Genomic DNA, 19776 nt, shown 5'->3' on the forward strand with positions numbered 1-19776 from the left:
ATTGAGGCACGCCACAAAATGGGGTTGAATCCTCAATCATTGTCACCTTCACCACAGCCAAGCTGTCGAGATGAGATACCTACTCATAGCGGGTGGTACAGCTCCAATGGGGTGCAATGAAGATCAGTCTGTCGAGAAACAGGAGGAAGTAGAAAAACAACCCCACCGCCCAGGCTCCGATAGAGCGAAACAGCCGACCGAGTGTTCCACTACGTCCGCTCTCAGCGGACCGCAGGTCGCTAGGCGCTTGACCCTCGATGGCCTCATTCCAGAAATCCAGTTGCAGGTCCTCCGCAATCCCTCGGACCTGGATAACCTCCACGCAGCCATCTACGTCTCACCCACTTTGCATAAATGTTATCTCTCAGCGAGGCGCGGACTGCTATATCACCACCTCGGCAGAACCTTCCGCAGCCATCGCATATTCGTTGATGCCTTTGCGGCTCATAAGCTGGGCATTCTGCGCGAGTCGACCAGTGAAGATAAGCTTAAGCTTCTGGAGGAGTTCATGGATTCATATCTCAACTTGCAGTCCGATCCAGAGAGTTTCAGAGCAGCATGTACTGTTGATGATCTGGCCGGCATCGCACGTTTCTACTCATCGATAGTAAGATCTGCTCTCCTATGGCTTTGGCGTCAATGGGGTCGTCAGGACGTGGAGGCGGAAGACTGTAGCGGATTCAGCGCTACAGGGAGAATCTGTATGATCCGTGGGCTCTACCATTTCGAGACATGGTGTAGCTACCACGGCCTGGGGAGTATCACCGCTCGTCTGCTACCGACGACGACGAATGCCGACATGCTGCGCTTTCTGAACAAGTACCTACAACCCTGGGAAATCGAAGAGCTGAGTTGCATCTACTGCGAGATCCGAACCTACTACCGCATGATTCTTTGTTATCCTTCAGGCATTGTCAGTTGTACCAACCCCGATACACATTTCAAGCTTGTCTACCAAGATCTGTCAACGTCAAATGTTTTTGATGTCAGTGAAGGTACTTTCACTGTTATTCCCTCATCTGTAACTTTTACTGACGCGAGCCTGATCTAGAGCCTCCCTCGCCCGCGTATGATTGTTTCTGCGAGGCGCTGGTGACGCGTGGCCTGGAGCGCTTCTCTACAATCCGGAATTGTGAGATGCTCAGCCCATAACTAATTCCACAACTGCAGGATGAGGTGTCTATTGTACTACGAAACCTAGCATTTCAAGGAAATGTGGTTGAGGGAACCTCAGACGATGAAGATGCAATCATGGAACGCCAGCTTGATCGCGGAGGTTGCAATCGACTCGACCATATATTTGGGGAGTCCATCCGGAGGGGTGAAATCATTGACATGGATCGTCACATCGCCCAAATATAACGTAGAGAGCTTCTCTTTAAGGAGGAGACAGAAGAGGGCCCGCCATTTGGATGGGTTGTACTATGGGCTGGCACTTATAGCAATTGTCCTGGAATAGTCGCGCTAACACCCAATCCCCTACCCATTCAGCAGAGTTTTGAATACGTCTTGATGGACAAGAAAAACATATTCGAGCAGCTAGAACGGGAGCTGTAGCAAGTTTCAAAGTGGGAAAGCTTTTGGCCAGACCCAAGAGATCGATGGTTGTAAGACAGGTAAGCTATTACGCCACGAAGCAAAGAAGATGTCAAACAGAAGCTCTCAAATATCTGTGGCAAATATGAGTGAGAGACTAAGTACATTATAGCCCATCTCTGGAGGTGTTAAATTGTGGATTTCTCATTGTAGGCCGTGAAAGAGAAGGGGCACTCTCGATAGAAACACCGCGAAGCATAAAAATCACTCACTCTGTAACCTTCTACCTTGGCATACCGATTCGCTATGGGGTAGATCACAAATTCAATCATGGCTTTATCAGTTTGACTGATTTAAGATTGCAGGGCTTTTGATGTTTTAACGATGCGTACGGCTCAATAGGAAGAGCAGTCTGTCGAATTGCCATTTTTGAGGTTACCCGAAATGAATTTACCCTCAAGTTCAGGGTTCTCACTTACCTCGAATTCGATGTCAGCCTCAGCTCAAATGTCCACATTCACATATCTACATCTATTTAGGTGGAAAAGTGTATTTGAGTGTATCTCAAATGCCAAAAATGCCAAAGAATTGCTTGCAATCGAAGTCCGTCTCGATAGACACATGTGGAAATTCAACGTCCCGAGTAGAGTGGTCCATATCAACCACTACGCCAGAGAGCCCGAGGTTGGAAGCCCCGTTCGCTTGATATAATGAGGACGATACGCTGATGAACATGGCTGTGTTGCTGGCCATTGAGACTCGGAAGAGGACGACCCAGATGGTGTTGTGGATATGAGTGGCTTAAAGTCATTTTCAATTAACCTCTATGGCATTTGCCTAAACCTGACCCAGCAAGGTTACCTTTGCATCATGCTCCTGTTTCTTGGGCTCAAGTACTTCCGCACAACCTTGCTTTCCTTATGAGGCAGGAGTGATGAGAGTCAATAGATGGCAAAAGACTTAGCTGCATATTTATACAAAAATGATTACCAAAAAGGAAATTAGAGGTGCGATCATATTTAATTAATTACTAATGTTGGAAAGAATACTCGGAATTTGTCGACTAGAACCAGTGGAACTCTCCCAATGGAGGCAACATATACTCCACATCTCTGGAGTTAAGAATAGAGGTGCAGTTCTCCTTATCAGCCGGAATGGTTGGCTTACATGCCGACTCACAGACAGTACCACTCTCAGGCAGCTTGCCCTCGTAAAAGTAGTCCCTAACGATCTTGACAAGACAAGCGCTTGGGTTAGATGTCGCGCCATGTCCGGAAGTCTCTTGAATCACCACAGCCGAGCCAGGATGTCCCTTCTGAACGTGCAGGGCGTTTCTGAGAGGAGTGATTGGATCGTAACGGCTAGAGGTGATCAAGAGCGGTGCAGCGGGAGCCTTGGAGTCGTTGGCGTTGGCGACAGGGCTTGTGAAAGGTCCCGTGAACGCGTACGGCGGGCGAATCTTACGCCCGGCACAGGAGATTGGGACTGCTCCGGTTACAGCAGTTCCAGTCGTCTCGGATTGGTTCTTCAACTCCTTAAGCAAGTTTTCGTAGAAGGAGATATTGCGATTAACCACGTCATCCACGATGTCTGTGCATAGAACTCCAGATAAGACATCAGAGTCCCAATTGTACTGAGGAAGCTCATCGTTCTCCAAGTCGCAGACAAGCTTGATGGACTCGGGGGTTAGGAAGTTTGCGAGAATGGATGAGTTGCCCTTCAGAAGTGCGCTGAGGCCCAGAGCAAGTGGCTCGAATGAGACCAAGGGAGTGTACATGGCTGAGAAGATTGCCTGGCGGATGACTGGGGATGTGAGAACACCCGGGCGGTCGTTGTAGGCGAAGGAGACGGGGTTGGTATCCATCTCATCTAGAAAGTCGGCGACACGGGCTTTGACATCTGAGCCGGACTTGTCAGATGACTGGAAAAGGGGACAGTCTTCCTTGGATTCAAAGCAAACAGCGTAAAATTGATCAACGATCTTCTCCACGTCGTTGATATTGTTTCGGAAGGTCTATGAAATTGATTAACATGGGGATACACTCAAGAGGTGAGATGAACTTACACCAGCAGCCCAGTCGTCGCCGTCAACGACAGCATCAATCCAAATCCTGCCAATGCGCTCAGGAAACATTGACGCAAAGGTATTGCCCAGGTAGGTCCCGTATGAAATCCCAATGTACTGCAGGCGGGCTGCCTCAGCATCCTTTGGTTTGGCCCTTCCCGACTCCTTCCAGCGCAGGTCGTCGATGCGATCAATGATCTCCACCATATCACGGGCAACGGACGCGGTGTTCATGTGACCCCAGATACTATCAACGCCATTCTCTTCACAAAGAGCACTCTGAGCATTGGCGTCGGCCCAATGATAGCCAAGAGCGTCATCAATCGGGGGTAGAATGGAGTCGCGCTCCTGGGAAAGCCTGCGGGCGAACTGGTCTCCCTTGAAGCAGTCGGCGCGAGGCGTACTTGTGTTGACACCACGAGGATCAAATCCGATGATCTCATAGTTGCGGTCTTGACCAAGGACCTTTTGCAAGGTGGGTCCAAAGGGGTAAGCAAAACCGGTGCCAGAACCGCTTGGACCGCCGGGGTTGATGAGAATACTGCCAGCGAAGGACGGGTCGTCATTCGGAACTGTGGCCGGGAGCTTGAGGATGCCAATGGAAGCAGTGCTGTTCTTGGTTGGGTTTGACCAGTCGAGTGGGACTTCGAGTCGGGCGCATTGAAAGCCATCACCACAGTCGTAGTATTGCAGGTCTCTCGTTGATTTTGTGTCGACCCAGCTAAAGGCTTTGGTGGAATTTGTGCTTCTTGTAGCCAAGGGGAGAGTGACCGCTTGGCTGAGGCCAAACAAAGATCCGGCCAAGAGGAGAGAAGACACCATCGTGACAAGAGTTACTGATCTTCTACTAGAGTTTGTCCACTTTATAGATGTCCGAAGTTCGGAAAGATATAACCTGAGTTGCTGCCGGAGTGTGAATTTCTACTTACAAGTTGTCCGAAATGTCGAGGCAACTGATGGTATTTCAATAAATCTGGAGGTCCCTAATCACAGCAACTGATTGTTCACTGTGAGACATCCATCTTGGCAAAAGTACTTTCATCGCTCAGGACCGCAGTCGAGTATCCATTGCTATTGATGTTTGGCTGGCTGTAGGATTAAGATGCTAGTCAGCCTGCCAGGCAGGCGCATTTCGCCCTGGCAGTGTGTATTACAGCGACTCTCGTATTCTCTTAGCTACTTTTGTACTAGTCGCATCTGTCAACACATCGTGATTGGCAAGTTGTGGACGTTAAGCCACATTATTGCCTGCGTAACTGCCAGTGGGCTATGCTTTAGTTGATCTTATGAAGCCATCCCTCGCGTCGCGGGACTGATCTTGAGGCCGGCAGCCATTGACTATTCCAGACTTTTGCTTTTTTTTTTCTTTTCAGAATAGAACCCACATTTTACAAAGCCCCCGAACACAGCGCAAGTTGGTTGAGAGCACAATGCTTTACATCGATTATTTTACTAGGCTAGATTGTGGTCTTCCAATCAGCCACTCGAGTCTAAGCACGCCAGCTTGGGTACCTGCGCTTGCCCTTTGTATACATAGCATTCGAAAGAAAAGAATAGCCAAACTCACGTAGAGTCACTTGCATGTTGATGTGTTTCCGAGGAGAATTCCTGCTGTCTCGTGTTACGTTATACTTGATTGTGTTGAGGCCTGCAGGAGGAACATTGCCAAGAAACTAAACACTTAGCGAGTGGCTGAACCGCATTACGGTGCTGACGACCGCGTCATGTCGAGCTGTACCTGGATTGACAGCCCAAGCATTGCCCGGTGCTCGGGACTTTCGGGCGCCAAAGAAGGCCACAACAAGCAGTCGCAGTTCTATTTTCGGACTTTGGAACTTTGGCAGAAGTACCCTGGACAAATGTTTCGACGTCATGATCATTGCAAGATTTGGTCTAACATGACTTTGAGGCACGCGATAGAAGACGCGTTCCCTGAGTTTCCCGAGCAATAGCCATAAGTGGGTAAACAAGTGGTAGCCCACCGGCTCTTCAATGAACCTGATATCTTCGATTGGGTTTGTTTTGGCCTACGAATACTGCGATTGGACGAAGATGAATGGATCAAACCAGACACAATTATCATAGCTGCGTGGCAATGTGGATGTTTTTCAATGTTTAGTAAAGCTGCCAATGGCAGAGACACGGCCTTACCGCCTTATGGGACACCTGAAAAAGGAATCCGCTTTTTCGTAACTAGAACTCAATATTGGGCTATGGGATGTTTGCTTTTGCGCAGAAATAGCATGGAGTTATGCACACTGAGACTTGAGAATATAGGTGAGAGTGAATGAGGACTATTCACGAAGGTGGCACGGTGCTTTGCAGAGGAAACGGTCTTTAGCAAAACCGAGATACCGCCATCACAGTTACTTTTCTCGTCTAAGGGTTGTCGGTCGTGATATGTCGTCCTGGAAGACTTAGGCAGCTTATGCGACCTAAGAACCTCATCTATTGTGTTGTACTGATTCAAGTAAATTAAACTAAACGTGTGCCATGCGGCACGCATCTCGCAGTGCTTGTACTTTCTGCTTGTTTTTGAACACAACAGTGCTCTGGTACTCTAGAAAGAAAGTCGGTAAAGTAGTCTTCCGTCGTCAAATGTGTCGTGTCTCGTGTTTTGATCAGAATTGTCGTTGGAGTGACCTCTCAGGGTCCATTCAAGCCACATTGGCATATAGTGGAACCTGATGAGCGGATTTCACTCGCCCAGATTACCTAGTATTAAATAGTTAGCAGAGATTGATCTGTGACGATGAAAGTCATCCACTCCCTCTCACCCTACCGTTGATCTGGACTTCACGCGACGTGAAGTGAGACATCTTCCCAAGTTGGCCTTCAGTTTATCATTCGTTCGCGTTGATTCATGTGGGGTGACTGATACGGTGATTCAAAACCTACGGAGCTGGTAATTGACTCGGCGAAGGCAAGGTGATCGAGAAATACACATTCACAAGTCAATGTATTGAATAACCCGAAGTCCTCGACATGGCTCCTACATGTACTATGATAGCGTTTCTAGCCAAGGGCAGGTTGTTGCTCACCCGACTCCCGAATTACCCCAGTAACGTAGGGGCCATCTTGACATTACTCTTCATCCCCGAACCTTATCTTGAATACTTGAATGCCTGCATCAGGATGCTACTCTCATCCGATATAGCCGGTGGGAGCAATTCTCCGAATTCCCTGATATGGTTGTGTCACACGCCATCGAAATGTGTGAATAATGGACCTTGTGGCTGATGTTTCTATTATCTTGGCAAGGTGAAGCGGGACCAGCTATTAATGGCCGTATTCCCCAGTTGAAGCGCGATATCGTAGCGATGTGAGGCTCTTGGCGGTAGTATTGTCTCCTTTGAGTCGTCGGCAGTCTGATGCTCAATGTTTTCACAAGTGCCGAGGCTCTGCGTAGTGGCACACTAGATAGTTGAAAATCAATCGAACGGTAAGAAAACCACTCCTTGTCCAAGTCTAGCCAATGCTTGATCTGGACCAGCCTTCGTCACATGCATATAGAATACTACTTTCATGACATGACTGCAGTCTCACATGTGCAGTTAACGATAAAGGGTATGAGACATCCGAGATATTGTATCTATCAAATTGAAAAAAATCAAATATGTGCTCTTCCACGGCTATGGTCCCGTCAAGTAAAATAGTCAGAAGCGCTGCTACTTCCCTGCAACTATCGCTCAGACATAGCTTCGAGGCAAAGCAGTCCTGATCACTTGGTTATCCGAACGGGCTGTCCCCTGCTCCCCGCTTCCCTTCTAATGGACAAGTCGCCATGATACCTTATTTCACGTAATGTACATAATGCTAGCATGTTGATATCCCCCCGAAACGGCGGCTCCGAATCAAGCATCTTTCTCTTCCACTGAAAACTCCCCGTGCTTGTAGGGAAACGCAAAACTGTTGTACTGATTTTGGCGAAACAATATGACTGGTATGGAATTAATCGTGATGTTTTTGAACCAAAGATGCGACGCAGGGCGATATTCAATGCGGCTTATTACGCCACGATGGCAAGCTTGTTGTGCACGCTACGTAACAATGCAGGCCAAGAAGAATGGGTTAATCAGCAACGTCGTGCTACTCCCGGACTATTAGCAGCTGGAAAGGCTGGGCTCAGTTTCAACTAACAATGCTATATACCTTAGGGCCAATCAATTATTTACTGCTCCGGGGAAATAGGATATATCAACTGACTAACAGACTTGACGGGCATCCGGCATCTCCTCCGCAGTTGCGCTAGAGGATCTACCCTATGGGCTCCGCTGACCTCTATGCGAATACCTCATCCAATCTAGCATGTTTCAAACTCCGCAAGACTAGCGGACAGCTTGAGCGGATCCTTGATCTCGTTTTTTCCAGGTCAGAGCACGAGTCGGTCATTTTCGTGATATCCGCGTTCCAATCGAGACCAAAGCAGTACGGCAGTTTCTTACAAATGCCGGTATTGCCAGCGACCGGAGTCGGCAGTTGATGATGAAGCATCTGCGTCGCGCCGGATCGTGCCGTTACAGCCGAAACGGATAGATTCCCGAGAAGTCTTTTTTTGCTTCCAAGCCAGGGTTCAAGAGAGAAAGGTTCCTCTACACGTCTGTCGGGTAAAGTCCAATGACCCTTTTCCCTGACAACCTGTATTGAGAGCAGATTCAGCTTGTAAATTGACTTTTGGTCCCGATGAGAAAGACCCATATGCTAGTGACTGACACATGATGCCGCGTTCTCTGACCCCGGCGGCTTACATATGTGTCAGCTTCCTGAAGGTCAAAGAACACTATAATGGCATATCACAGATGACCCAGAGTGAGTGTACTGGCCGGAACGTTGGAGGTAAAAACGGTTGCATACCGATATATGAGATTTCGCCGCGTTCATGGTCTAAGTCGGCTATGTCCAAGGATGGACCTCACTTCAGAATCATTCTTATCATGTTGATAAGTCATTATTCATAACAATTATTTCTTCAGGAAATCCGAGGTTGTATGCTCTACCTGACGACGAGAAGGGCATGCATTCGGCCGTGCATTGCCTTATCACGATGTCTCACGAAGTTAGGCCACTTCACATCATGTCGAAAGAACACGTCCAAAGAACACAAGCAAGCCGATTTGCCACTTCCGCGCGACTGATGCATCTTCAAAAGCCAGTGGATGTATCCGATCCGATGAAAGTGCGAGAAGTTCGCCTCCTCACGGCCCCACCCGAGCATCCTGAAGCCAAAAGAAGGAGGGCGAACCATTCTCCACTGATTCGGCTCCGAAGTAGGCGAATGTTGCTCGGACAGCACGGTCAGTTCAGCAGTCTAGATGCTGCAAAGAAAAAGTCAGCGCACGGTACCGCCGACTATCAGACAGTCCGCGGACACCATTCGGCGAGTGTGCCCTAGAATGGGAAAGTCGAGAATGGCAGTGTCTGGAAACGCGTTTACGACTTTGGGACCTCGGACTGCACTTCTAACACACCCATCGTAACAACTCAACATGGCCTCATTCCTTTCGTCTAAAGCTCGATGACAGTCACTGATCAGATCCACGGTCCAAAGGGAAGAGATTTAAGGCTGACAAGAGTCATGTAAAATGGAGCCAGGACATATCCCATTCGCGGGCCTAAGCCAGTGTCATCGGGTGATCAAGGCCCGCGTCCGTTGACGTTCAATCCTGTTGCCAGTACGACGTTGTCTTTCCCGTACCTGACGGCACAAGTAACGGTACGATTCTGGGATCAACGGGGACAATAACGGAGAACACTCCGTGGCTAATCACGTACAACTTGGGCTCCTCGGGTTAAGACATCATCCGAAAGCGAAACTTTGGCTGCTCATATCATAGCATAGCGTGTAATAACAGTAGAGTTTGCATCTTGCATTCAGCATGCTGTTTGAAATTTGGCGGATAGCTAAGACGAGGAAACCGACCGATAGATAGGCCAGAACGTTCTGTTATTAACACGAACTTTACGTATGCTGAAAACCCGTTTGCGATCCAATGAAAACTCTGGTACCGTACTTGATGACCACTTTACAAGAACTTCACTGTCGTCGGAAGCTTTCCGGATCTTTGCCAAAGTTACCACCACGTGGACACACGATACTGGCGCCGATTTGAAAGTAGTGTTGAGTTTGACTTCTCGTAGCTTTCGGTACGATCTCGAGTTTCACAAGATCCGCGTGGTTTTTAGTATAGGTAAGGTACTGAGGTAAGTCGGTTAGATACACGACAGATTCGGCCCCCATCATCCTCGTCATAATCCTGAGATAGGTGGACACATCGGCGATGACAATAAGTGGGTTTCCCCGGATTGATGCGCGCGGAACCGTCTTGGCGGCTGTTAAAAATGCCCGAGCAGGAGGATTTTAGCCTAAAACTCCACTTCGGGGAAGATTATGAATTCCGGGGCGAACACCTCTTCACGGCCGTTGAGGGAACGGGTGTATTACTGTCCACTGCCGCGGCTCATGGAAGCCAAGGTCCCACTGCAAGGGGCAGTAATTCTTTCTGTCGATTCATCATCCGCTCCATCTCAGTCAGGGTCGTCTTGGCAAAGTCCAACCGTTCACGGGGTGTCTCAGCAGAAAAGGCGGAATCGGGGGCGGATACAAGTGCGATTTGCGGCAGACGCACGTCCAGACCAAGGCTCAACTCGTGGCATCACGTCGTGCTCGGACAATTGTAGGTCCAAGAAGGCATGTCGATGAGCCAATGAGAAATCTCCGAGTTATCAACCCCTGACCCATGAGTAGGGTTGTGCTTCAGAGACACACTTACTGTGTAGAGAGGCCAAGAGAAAGGAAGGCCTGAGTCATCCCGGTCCGCGGGACGCCGAAGCCCACGAGAGTCCGTCCCGTCGAAGACATACTTTAGCCTGGAACGATTTGGAACGGGGATGGAACATGCACACTTCTCTTTCGCTCCCACAGCGAATACTAGAGCTCGATGGCAATACACACACATGGCGAACTCTAATCGCAAAATCTTAGGGAAGATCAGGTGTTTACCATAGCGCCGCGCGCGCGCGCGCGTACTGGATCCAATTTGTCTCGGAGAACTCTTGATTGTTTCCCGAGTAAATCCGGATTGGAAAGAAACGTTCGCTTCCCACCCCCTCATCGCAAACGGGCTGAGTCGTTTCTATGACTCGGATTATTTTCTCCATCTGGCTGGGATAACGGTTCTTGGCACTGGGAAAGCATTGTCAGATGGTCTTTTGGATTTTTTGGATTTGCCGCTTGACGGCTGATGTTGAGGCTAGGGTGGGTTCTCTTTTAAGCTACAGATGATCCCTGGTCTGGACCTTCTGGGCCATGACCCCCCTCGACATTGAACTTTTGAGGCTCTGTGGGATGGTATAACACCGAAAGACGCCCAGTCATTGTAGTCTTGATGACATCCACACTCAGCTACGAATCGTCGTCGAACCCATCAACATTGCGGAGATGAACGAGTCGGAGGAGATAGTAGATCACTACGATTCGGACAGCTCACCTTACTCGGTCCGTCCGTTGCCACCAGTTCTTCGCCATGGCCTCGCCGCAGTGGCGACAATGGGGTTTCTCTCCTTCTTCACCAGCCTGGGTTTGTTGACGTTTCTCACGTATAAACTGATCCAATGGCAACACGGCCCGCCGACACCGAAGAAGGAGGATTTCATCATCAAAGTTGAGTCGCCGAGACCGACAGACGCGGCATTCATTATTCCAAGCAATTGGACTGCGGCAACTGAAGAAGAAGCTGCGAAGAAACAAAAGGAGACATGGTGGCAAAGAGCTATCAACGAGCCGCCGAATCAGTTCCTCGTTCTTATTTTCAACCTCCTACTTGCCGATATACAACAAGCGCTGGCCTTTCTCCTCAATGTAGAGTGGCTAACTAGAAACGCCATTGAAGTCGGCACAGGCACTTGTTGGACCCAAGGATGGTTTGTGTCGACCGGCGACCTGGCGTCTTCCGTGTTCATCACGGGTATCGCGATCCACACCTACATGTCTATTGTCTCGACAAAGAAAATCCCGACGTGGGCCTTTCATACCGCAATCGTCATGATGTGGGCTTTCGTGTACGGGACCGGGATCCTTGGTGTAATCATCACAGAGAATGGGAAGAGTGAGGGCGGCCTCTACGTGAGAGCCGGCGCTTGGGTGAGTCAGCCTGCTTCATGATTATCGCGGCAACAACATTAACACGCCACAGTGTTGGATCAACTCCAAATATCAGGATGTCCGCTTAACACTTCATTATCTCTGGATTTTCATTTCACTGGTTCTCACAAGTTTAATCTACTTCATAATATTCCTTCATTTACAGAAGCTGGCTCGGCAAAGCGGCGGGGTGGTTCCTTGCTGTGGACACCCAGGGACTACCCCAACCCTATCAAGTTGCAGCGGATCAAGTTCAGGCACCACGTCGAGCTGCGATAACCACAGCACAATCTCGAGCACCTTCTGGCGTCCGATGTGCTTGACGACGATTCTTAGACGACTACCCGATATTCCAGATTATGCTAGGCAGCACACATTTCTTTTGTACCCTCTCGTCTACGTTGTCTGCACCATTCCTTTAGCTGCTGGCCGTCTTGCCTCCATGACAGGGCACGATGTATCTCTGGGATACTTCTGCTTCGCGGGAGCAATGATCGCTTGCAACGGCTGGATGGATGTTATTCTCTACTCTTCAACCCGACGATCCATCGTCTTCTCATGCGAAGGGCCTCCATCACAGGAGGTTGGCTTAGAGACATTCTCATTCATGTGTGGCACGCCTCCAAAGTTCGGCAACACAACTATTGTCATGGGAGGTTCGACCTCTGAGCAAAAACGGCTGAGGCGATATAATAAGTGGTGCGAGAGAGTTGCCCGCAAGGGCCCAAAATCAGGCGGTTTGAAGGCGCTCAAAGTAGATGGCATCGAAAGTACAGAAAGCATGAAAGGAAGCATGAAAGGGTTTGGGATGGGAGAGGGTTCGGTCATGGGCATGGCGATTCAGTGCGAGACGACCACGACAGTCTCCGTTGAGGTCAACACACTAGCACCACCAACTCGGCCCAAGCTTGCGGCTAGGAAGTTGAGTGATGCAAGCAACTACAGTGCCGGCTCTTCTACAATTTGGGGAAAGGACTGAGCTTTCAGACTCGGTAGAGTCTGGCTATGTCCAGCATTTGGGCTGGAAGATGATGACGCTTATTAGACGACTACATTAGGTACACATGTACCAGCTGGCCTAGCTACAGCTAGCCCACAGGGCTATGATGATATACCCAGATATGACTTACAACTGTACAGTAAAGTAACATCAAACGTAACATTTCTTTCCGAAGCTGAAACCTGCCGTCTCCTTCTGGTTACTCAAACCTGGACCATCACCAGCCCACCAAGCACAAAATTAGTACCTAACGAATGCTGCAACCATCTCAACCGAGATCGCGGAGCTAACCGATCGAGCCGAGAAGTGAGAAGACGCGTCTACCCGCAGTAGGATTGTGACAGAAAGTAAGTCTGTAATCGCCGACCTTGACTTCGCCGGGTCTGCCGTAAATGGGCATTCATTCAAAGTCAAAATCTTTTCTCGACAGTTGAGATGACGGCAAAATCCAAACCCATACCTCTCCGTTTGAGAAATCACTCCATCAGTAGTCTGATTTCCAATACCCCATGAATCCACCTGAGGGTAGTGGGCTAGGTATCCCGGGCGAGGCATGGTAGCTCTACCCGGGGTCAAGGATAGGCATTCACATTTGACCGCTGACAGCTGCGATGTGAAACTCTTGGCGTTTGGTAAACAGGGTAAGCTCCTCCAGTAGATTCTGACGTCAGAAGTTTTAAGAATAGAGTTTTTAAGGTGTTTCGAGATGTGGTAGTCTAGCTCCGGTCTCGTTCTCGTTGAGCCAAACGTGACGGACACGTGGACATCGGACTATCGCAGGCCGCGACATCGCCGAGGGGACAAAGAAATTAGTCCAGTTTTTGATATCGTAAAGGAAAATTACTGGGCCAATGTCCAGGTGGAGGACCTAAGTCATTTGAAGAAGTTTAGTGCATCAAAATAGTATTCCACCGGCAAGACAAGACTACTATTCACTCACAGATCACCTCAAGAATTACTGCAGCACAGGAGCCGCTCTTTAGTAGCCGCGACCTGTGTAAGTTGCGACTGCCTTGCACACTTTCGATACTCTGAAATCAATTTGCCCTGGATCCAGAACCAGACAACCCAAATACATTGTATAGCAGATCTATTGACAAAGATCTTGGTGGCTGCTGCATGTTTCCAGGGGTCTCGGCGTCTGGATGCGATTGGAAGCTCAACCAAGGAGGTTGGACGGTCAGGCCGCATCTGAACCATCACGCGATTAGTCCCCAAGACAGACTGGTTGAACTCATGTGGGAGCCGGGTCTCCACGTGGATCACACGCCCGCTAGTTCTTGGCTAGAGGCAGTCACACCCTCAAGTGTGTCTTTTTAGTGTAGGTAACTGGTCTTTACGGAGTGCAGAGTCTGTGGGCTGAAGCTTGACCGCCGAAGCTTGGGTCGTACGGAGCACACGGAACCACTCGCTGAGTGCGGATGATTAACAAGCCTCCTTGGCAAAAAGCTCCGCCACGAAGCTTACAAGAAGAGTCACAATGATGTGACTCTGCGTAGTAGTCATACTAGCAAGTGAAGTTCTGTAACCACATCTGTAGGCTAAATTTGTCTTACACTCAAAAGTGTAACAGATGAGCATACGGATTGGGTATGTAGTGGAAACGTAACAACAACTCCAGTAACTCTACTGCTGTTGCTTTGTCTGGAACTCTACTCCGCCCTTCTCATCTAGCATCTCTTCTGCCACAACATTGACTCGGCCCATCTGAGCATCTCTACCATCGAAGAGCAGCGCAATCTGTTCCAAGCTAGGTCCCTTGGTCTAGGAAACGTTGATAAGCAGTTCTTTCTTATCATCGATCGAGAGCTTACCTCAGGGAAAAACAAGTATACAACAATGAACTGGACAATAATCCAGCCAACATAGAAGAAGTAAAACTTCCAGGACATGGCTGCAATGCCGAGAGGATTAACGTAGGTATTGAAGGCTCCACAAATACCCGCGACAAGAGAAAACATGGCCATGCCCTTGGCGCGGATGGTGTAGGGAAGGATTTCGACAACTAAAGGGACACGGTGCGTCAGCGTTTCAAAGCCTAACCGTCCCTTTGGGGCTCTAGGCTTTGACTTACTGTAGAGCATTTGTGCGCCCGTCCAGCCTAGATTATGCACACCGCTGTAGAGATAGATGAACGCCACAGTTGTGTAACTTGCGTGACGGTTCCCTGTCTCGACGTAGGCGCCGGACGTGGCCGTGATGACTGCGAATACCACCCACATTCCGGCCATACTTGTCAGCATGAGGGGCCGGCGGCCGACACGCGCCGGAAGGAAGGCGAAGGCAAAGGAACATGCGAAACTGAACATCTGAGATGTTGCGGTAATCAACGTTGTCTCGATCTGCTTGGTGATGCCTGCGCTTTTGAGCATGCTGAAATGTATCATACTATATTAGCTTCATTCTCAGAACACAGAAGTCAACTACTTTGTAGAGACGGACCTTCCCAGGTAGTATGATACCAACCCGTTCCCGGACCACTGCTTGCATATCCCGCACCAGATGATGATGAACGATCGCCACCGGTTGCCTGGGGTTGCGAAAAGAGCCTTGAGGTGGAAGGGGTTCTTGTTCTGCGTGATTTCCGCCTCGATAGTCTCTTTGATCTCGGCGTATTCGTGCTGGACGACTGCATCGTCGGCATCCCCTGCACCGTGGTACTTTATCAGGATATCAAGCGCTGTCTGCTCCTTGCCCTTGCTGCAAAGCCATCGAGGCGATCTAGAAGTTGTGGCTCAGCTACAGCTTCGAGTCAAGTACAGATTCTTGGCAAACTTACTCCGGCAAGAAGAAGAGTCCGCATAGCACCATCGCCGATGGAAACGCCTGAATCAGTGTCGGCGTTCTCCACGCCCTAGGGATGGTAAAGAACTATCAGTCAGTGCACATGTTTCTCGGGCCTCGCGTGGAAAATTTCCCCGATGAGTAAAAGCATACCATGAATCCGAAATTCGGAAACTTCCAAAGGCTACCCAGGCGGCCAAGATGGCCCCAACGCTGTATGTCGTGCTGCTCAATGCCGTCGCCGTCGCCCGGTGGGATGGGTACGCCAGCTCCGTCATCAAGACCGTCGAAACGGAAGAGCACATGACTCCTCCCATGCCAAGAAGAATTCGACCAGCGATGAAGGCTCCGTGGCTCACCGTCGCTGCGCAAATTGCTGCACCTACGATGCAAAGGCCGGAACCCGTGGCGATTGCGATGCGTCGGCCGAGGCGATCTGCGACAAGGGGAATGAGGATGACTCCTAGGATGTTCCCGATCCAGTACGATGCGCTCATGGCACCTAGAAGACTTGCTCGGGGGTGGTCAAAGTCTGACCTCTTTCCTATCAGCATGTCGAAAAGTGCACGCCATGAGGACTCAGAGAAGTGATGCGCGACTGACCATCTTGCCATTTGTTAATCTGTTGGAGGTTGTTGATCAAAGATCCGTCGAAACCATGAGCAACATCACCAAACAGAAGGAAGAAGAGACCAAAATTGAGGGGGCGAAGTCCGGGATCTTTTAGCCACGATGTTGTCTTGGTGTTAAGAGGCGTCGTCGACTCTAGGGCCTGACGGTTGTCGCTATTCTTCAATCTAGAGTTCCAGCCCATTGTTTCGATTCTACAGACGATTCGAGTTCTTACCACTGCTCACATGCGATCAAACGGAGATTGCGAAAAACGGACTTCGTCTCTATTGATATCAAAAGACTCAATGGCTTCATATTGGTACAGGTTTGATCGCTACGAGCTGTTCGCTATCACGTTGATTGCTTGGCTGCCAATCTTTCTCTTGGCCTCTTGCTCTATTCCTTGGTTCGCGGGTATCGGTTGGTTGGCAAAATCGACTTGGAGTTTGCCAACGCGGGGAAATAAGCTGTGAAAAGATCGCAATTGCGGGGATGCCATGGCTGAATAACCTCTTTTTCGTCCAAATCGGGCATCATCCATGGCTTATTGGAGTGCGGGGCGTTGTATCGGCGCATCGGTGGTCGGGGGAAGATCCGGGGTTCACAGTCGTATCGGCTCATCGGGCGATTCATCGCGCGGGGAACCGTCCATCCTCCTCCACTCGGCTCAGTTTCCCCCGAACCTAACCGGAGGGACCCCGCGTACGTCACTGTGATAGATTATGAAAGTGATGGAGGGGGCACTTCCTCATACGAGTCTTTGATCTGTAGTGTTGCATGTGCTGAACGGCATCCAAGATTTTGAATTTGCATACACTTGGCAAGGTTCTCAGAAGCGACATGGGATCTCACTTGAAGTTCCTCGCCAAGTCCGAGTTGGCCCTGGATGCGCGGCGAGAGCATCGGATCAACGCCAACTCTTTCCAGCAAGATGCCCTAACGACCTTTAATGGATGGCAGTATACCTGCTTTTACACTCACAAAGATGCAACAAGCAACGTCCTTTTCGTCAGCCTTGCCCGGCGACCCATCCGCGACTCACTAGGCAGCTGGGAGACGTTGACGTTTGAGGACTACGAGCAGACGGCGGATGATGGGCACAACACTATCTCGATAGGAGTCTGTGCTGGAGATGGCACTATTCATGTCTCCTTCGACCACCATTGTGATCCGTAAGCCGTCCCACAGAGATCGTTTCTATTGCATGGAGCTTGGCTGATGACTCTGACTTTGTGCAGCCTGCGCTACCGCATGTCAATACCAGGCGTGGCGACAAAGCCGGAAGCTCACGAGTGGAAGACCTCACTTTTCAGTCCTACTCACAATCAGCTCCCAGGATACACACGCACAGGGCAGTTGGGAGTCGAGAAACTCTTCTTGGAGACGACATACCCACGTTTTATCCGCATTGATGACGACCTCCTACTGAGCTATCGCATTGGGATGTATGTGAATGGAAATTGTGTGCAGTAACGAGCTTGAGACTGACTAGGATGCAGTGCGGGAGCGGGCTCCGATCACTTGTTTAAGTACAGCAGCAAGGACCAGTCATACTCTTACGTCGGACAATTCCTTACCGGCGTCAACAATAATCCGTACATCAACGGCATCTCATATGCCAACGGGCGCATTCATGTATCTGGCACTTATCGCGGTTTTGTATGGTATGAAGGTGTGGATGACCCAGAGGCGCGGACGCACACTGTCCAAGCTGGACCGAATGGACCAGAAAACAACCACAATGTGAGTGGAACCCATCCTGTCTGAGAACATGTCTTGTGCAGACCTCGACTGACCTCCAGTTTAGCTATTCTATGTGAACAGCGACGACGGTGGGAAAACATTCAACAACACAAAGGGCGAAAGGCTAGCGAACCTCGAGGTAGGCGAGACGGTTTATCCCGACAGCGAAGGACTCATCGTCTTCGACATCCCAATGAACAACGGCATCCTCAACCAGGAGGCGCAAGCGGCAGATGACGAAGGCGGGTTCCACGTCCTGAACCGAGAAAACGAAGTCTGGATACACTATTACCGCAGCCCAGAGGGGCGATGGAGCCGCCACGCGTTGCCCGCGGACCTGCAGCCGACGCGGACTGGAGCGCGCGGGGACGTCATTGCTTTGCCGGGCAAGAAGACCGTCGTCTTTGCGCTGCCGGGGAATCGAGACGATAAGCTCACCGTTCTCGGCGCCAGGTTGCCCACTCAGGATCAGACAGGGGCTGCGAATGAGGAGGTCCCGCTGGAATACCGCACGCTTTGGCAAGCGGATGGGTTCTCCGGAGAGCCGCAGGTCGAGACGTTTGAATCTGGGTCGCAGCAGGTGGTTTCGATTTACACACGAACCGAGGAAAAGGAAAGAAAAGTGGTGGTGCTGGACTTTGCTTTGGAGAAGGACTTGTGATTTTCCTCCATATTCTCCCAACCTATCAGGTTCTACTATTGTCAATAGGTAATCAAAACAAATCACAAACTGGGCCAATTCAAGTAACGGGAAATCGCATGAAATTTGTGCTGCTTGATTGTGTCTCTGAAACCGACAATCTAGACGCAACATGACGTTGGGTTGCACAGGCGAAAGAAGGAAACACCTGAAAAGTTGGGCGCCGTTTGCCCCGAAAGCGCAAACGGGCGAGGCGGTGTACTTTATTGGACTGAAGAAAGCAAACATGGTGGGCCAGCGCGCGATAGTACCTGCGTGGGTGAGACAATGGAGGAGATCGTCATGTCCGAGATCTCTCTTTATCTGCGCCAGGATAGTCAATAATATTGAGTCGAACTCTTTTTCTCCCAACTTGCAAGTTGCAAAGACTCTACAATGGGAGGCAGCCGGGAGGTATCTGGTGGCAACGTAATGGGGTGCTTCCCCCATGATTGAGCGTCGGACTCACCAACAAATCCACCCGTATGTCGTGCTTGAAGAGACGCACATGAATGGGATACGGCACAGGCGAGGCGAGCATGAAATCATGACCCAATGGCTGTGTTCCACGACCGATGGGCTTCCAATTCTCGGGCCAGGAATCCCATACCCCTCAACTTCGACTGTAGTGGGCAGTGCAGGCTGCCGTTCCCCGGCTTGGGAACAAATCGACGAGAAGAACGAACAAAACCATCCGATCCTTGTCTTGCGCGGCTTGTTCGCTGGCCAGCCACCGGGAGTTTCAGAGACTCTGATAGGCCGCGGGTGGTGGGTTGCGCATCCCGCTCCCTCTCTTACTCCTCTCCGAGTATCTTCTCCTATCAGCCACGGGCAACCCCCGGCACTCGTCCGGGATTTTGCTTTTTGAGCCCCGTTCCGCCAATGCCGCGCTACTGTGCCTGACCTCGTGTTGGTGACCCGACAAGGCCAGGCCCGGGACCAATTATAGCGCACGAGTAGCCAGTCAAATCCCCTGGCAGCCCTAAGGTCCTCCTCGCTTGGTCTGGTTTGTTGGTTTGTATGGCTTTCCCAAGGGGAAAACACGCGCTCTCCAGTCCCGAGATCCCCTGTTCCTGTTTTCTGTTGCGGATGTTGCCTGACACTTTTTGGCGAGCGAGGCGTTCGTGGACAGCCCCAACGGCCGAATCACCACAGAGACAGTTGTCCAGCCATCCTTTTCGAACGTTCAGCACCCTGGCTCTGGAATAGTGATCCCA

At 50.2% G+C, this 19776-nt stretch overlaps 6 protein-coding genes across 6 annotated transcripts; 4 read left to right on the forward strand and 2 right to left on the reverse strand.

The window, feature by feature from the left end:
• Window positions 1-106: 106 nt before the first annotated feature.
• Window positions 107-1152, forward strand: CPAR01_12041 (uncharacterized protein; the record flags this gene model as incomplete). Its single annotated transcript, XM_060496299.1, has 2 exons — window positions 107-995; window positions 1052-1152. The coding sequence occupies 2 exons, from the start codon at window positions 107-109 to the stop codon at window positions 1150-1152; spliced, it is 990 nt and encodes a 329-aa protein (XP_060345084.1).
• An 85-nt stretch (window positions 1153-1237) lies between these two features.
• CPAR01_12042 (uncharacterized protein) lies at window positions 1238-1459 on the forward strand (the record flags this gene model as incomplete). The annotated part of the gene is made up of 1 exon (XM_060496300.1): window positions 1238-1459. One exon carries the CDS (start codon window positions 1238-1240, stop codon window positions 1457-1459), a length of 222 nt encoding a protein of 73 aa, XP_060345085.1.
• A 1140-nt stretch (window positions 1460-2599) lies between these two features.
• Window positions 2600-4423, reverse strand: CPAR01_12043 (uncharacterized protein; the record flags this gene model as incomplete). Its single annotated transcript, XM_060496301.1, has 2 exons — window positions 2600-3550; window positions 3602-4423. The coding sequence occupies 2 exons, from the start codon at window positions 4421-4423 to the stop codon at window positions 2600-2602; spliced, it is 1773 nt and encodes a 590-aa protein (XP_060345086.1).
• Window positions 4424-11039: 6616 nt separating this feature from the next.
• Window positions 11040-12720, forward strand: CPAR01_12044 (uncharacterized protein; the record flags this gene model as incomplete). Its single annotated transcript, XM_060496302.1, has 2 exons — window positions 11040-11741; window positions 11794-12720. 2 exons carry the CDS (start codon window positions 11040-11042, stop codon window positions 12718-12720), a joined length of 1629 nt encoding a protein of 542 aa, XP_060345087.1.
• Window positions 12721-14367: 1647 nt separating this feature from the next.
• On the reverse strand, window positions 14368-16339 carry CPAR01_12045 (sugar transporter; the record flags this gene model as incomplete). The annotated part of the gene is made up of 7 exons (XM_060496303.1): window positions 14368-14505; window positions 14556-14746; window positions 14816-15114; window positions 15184-15462; window positions 15521-15595; window positions 15679-16069; window positions 16129-16339. The coding sequence occupies 7 exons, from the start codon at window positions 16337-16339 to the stop codon at window positions 14368-14370; spliced, it is 1584 nt and encodes a 527-aa protein (XP_060345088.1).
• A 638-nt stretch (window positions 16340-16977) lies between these two features.
• On the forward strand, window positions 16978-18541 carry CPAR01_12046 (uncharacterized protein; the record flags this gene model as incomplete). The annotated part of the gene is made up of 4 exons (XM_060496304.1): window positions 16978-17309; window positions 17376-17582; window positions 17637-17880; window positions 17945-18541. 4 exons carry the CDS (start codon window positions 16978-16980, stop codon window positions 18539-18541), a joined length of 1380 nt encoding a protein of 459 aa, XP_060345089.1.
• Window positions 18542-19776: the final 1235 nt, after the last annotated feature.

Source organism: Colletotrichum paranaense, assembly GCF_030867605.1.
Source record: "Colletotrichum paranaense strain IMI 384185 chromosome Unknown Scaffold_10.1, whole genome shotgun sequence".
Lineage (NCBI taxonomy): Eukaryota > Fungi > Ascomycota > Sordariomycetes > Glomerellales > Glomerellaceae > Colletotrichum > Colletotrichum paranaense.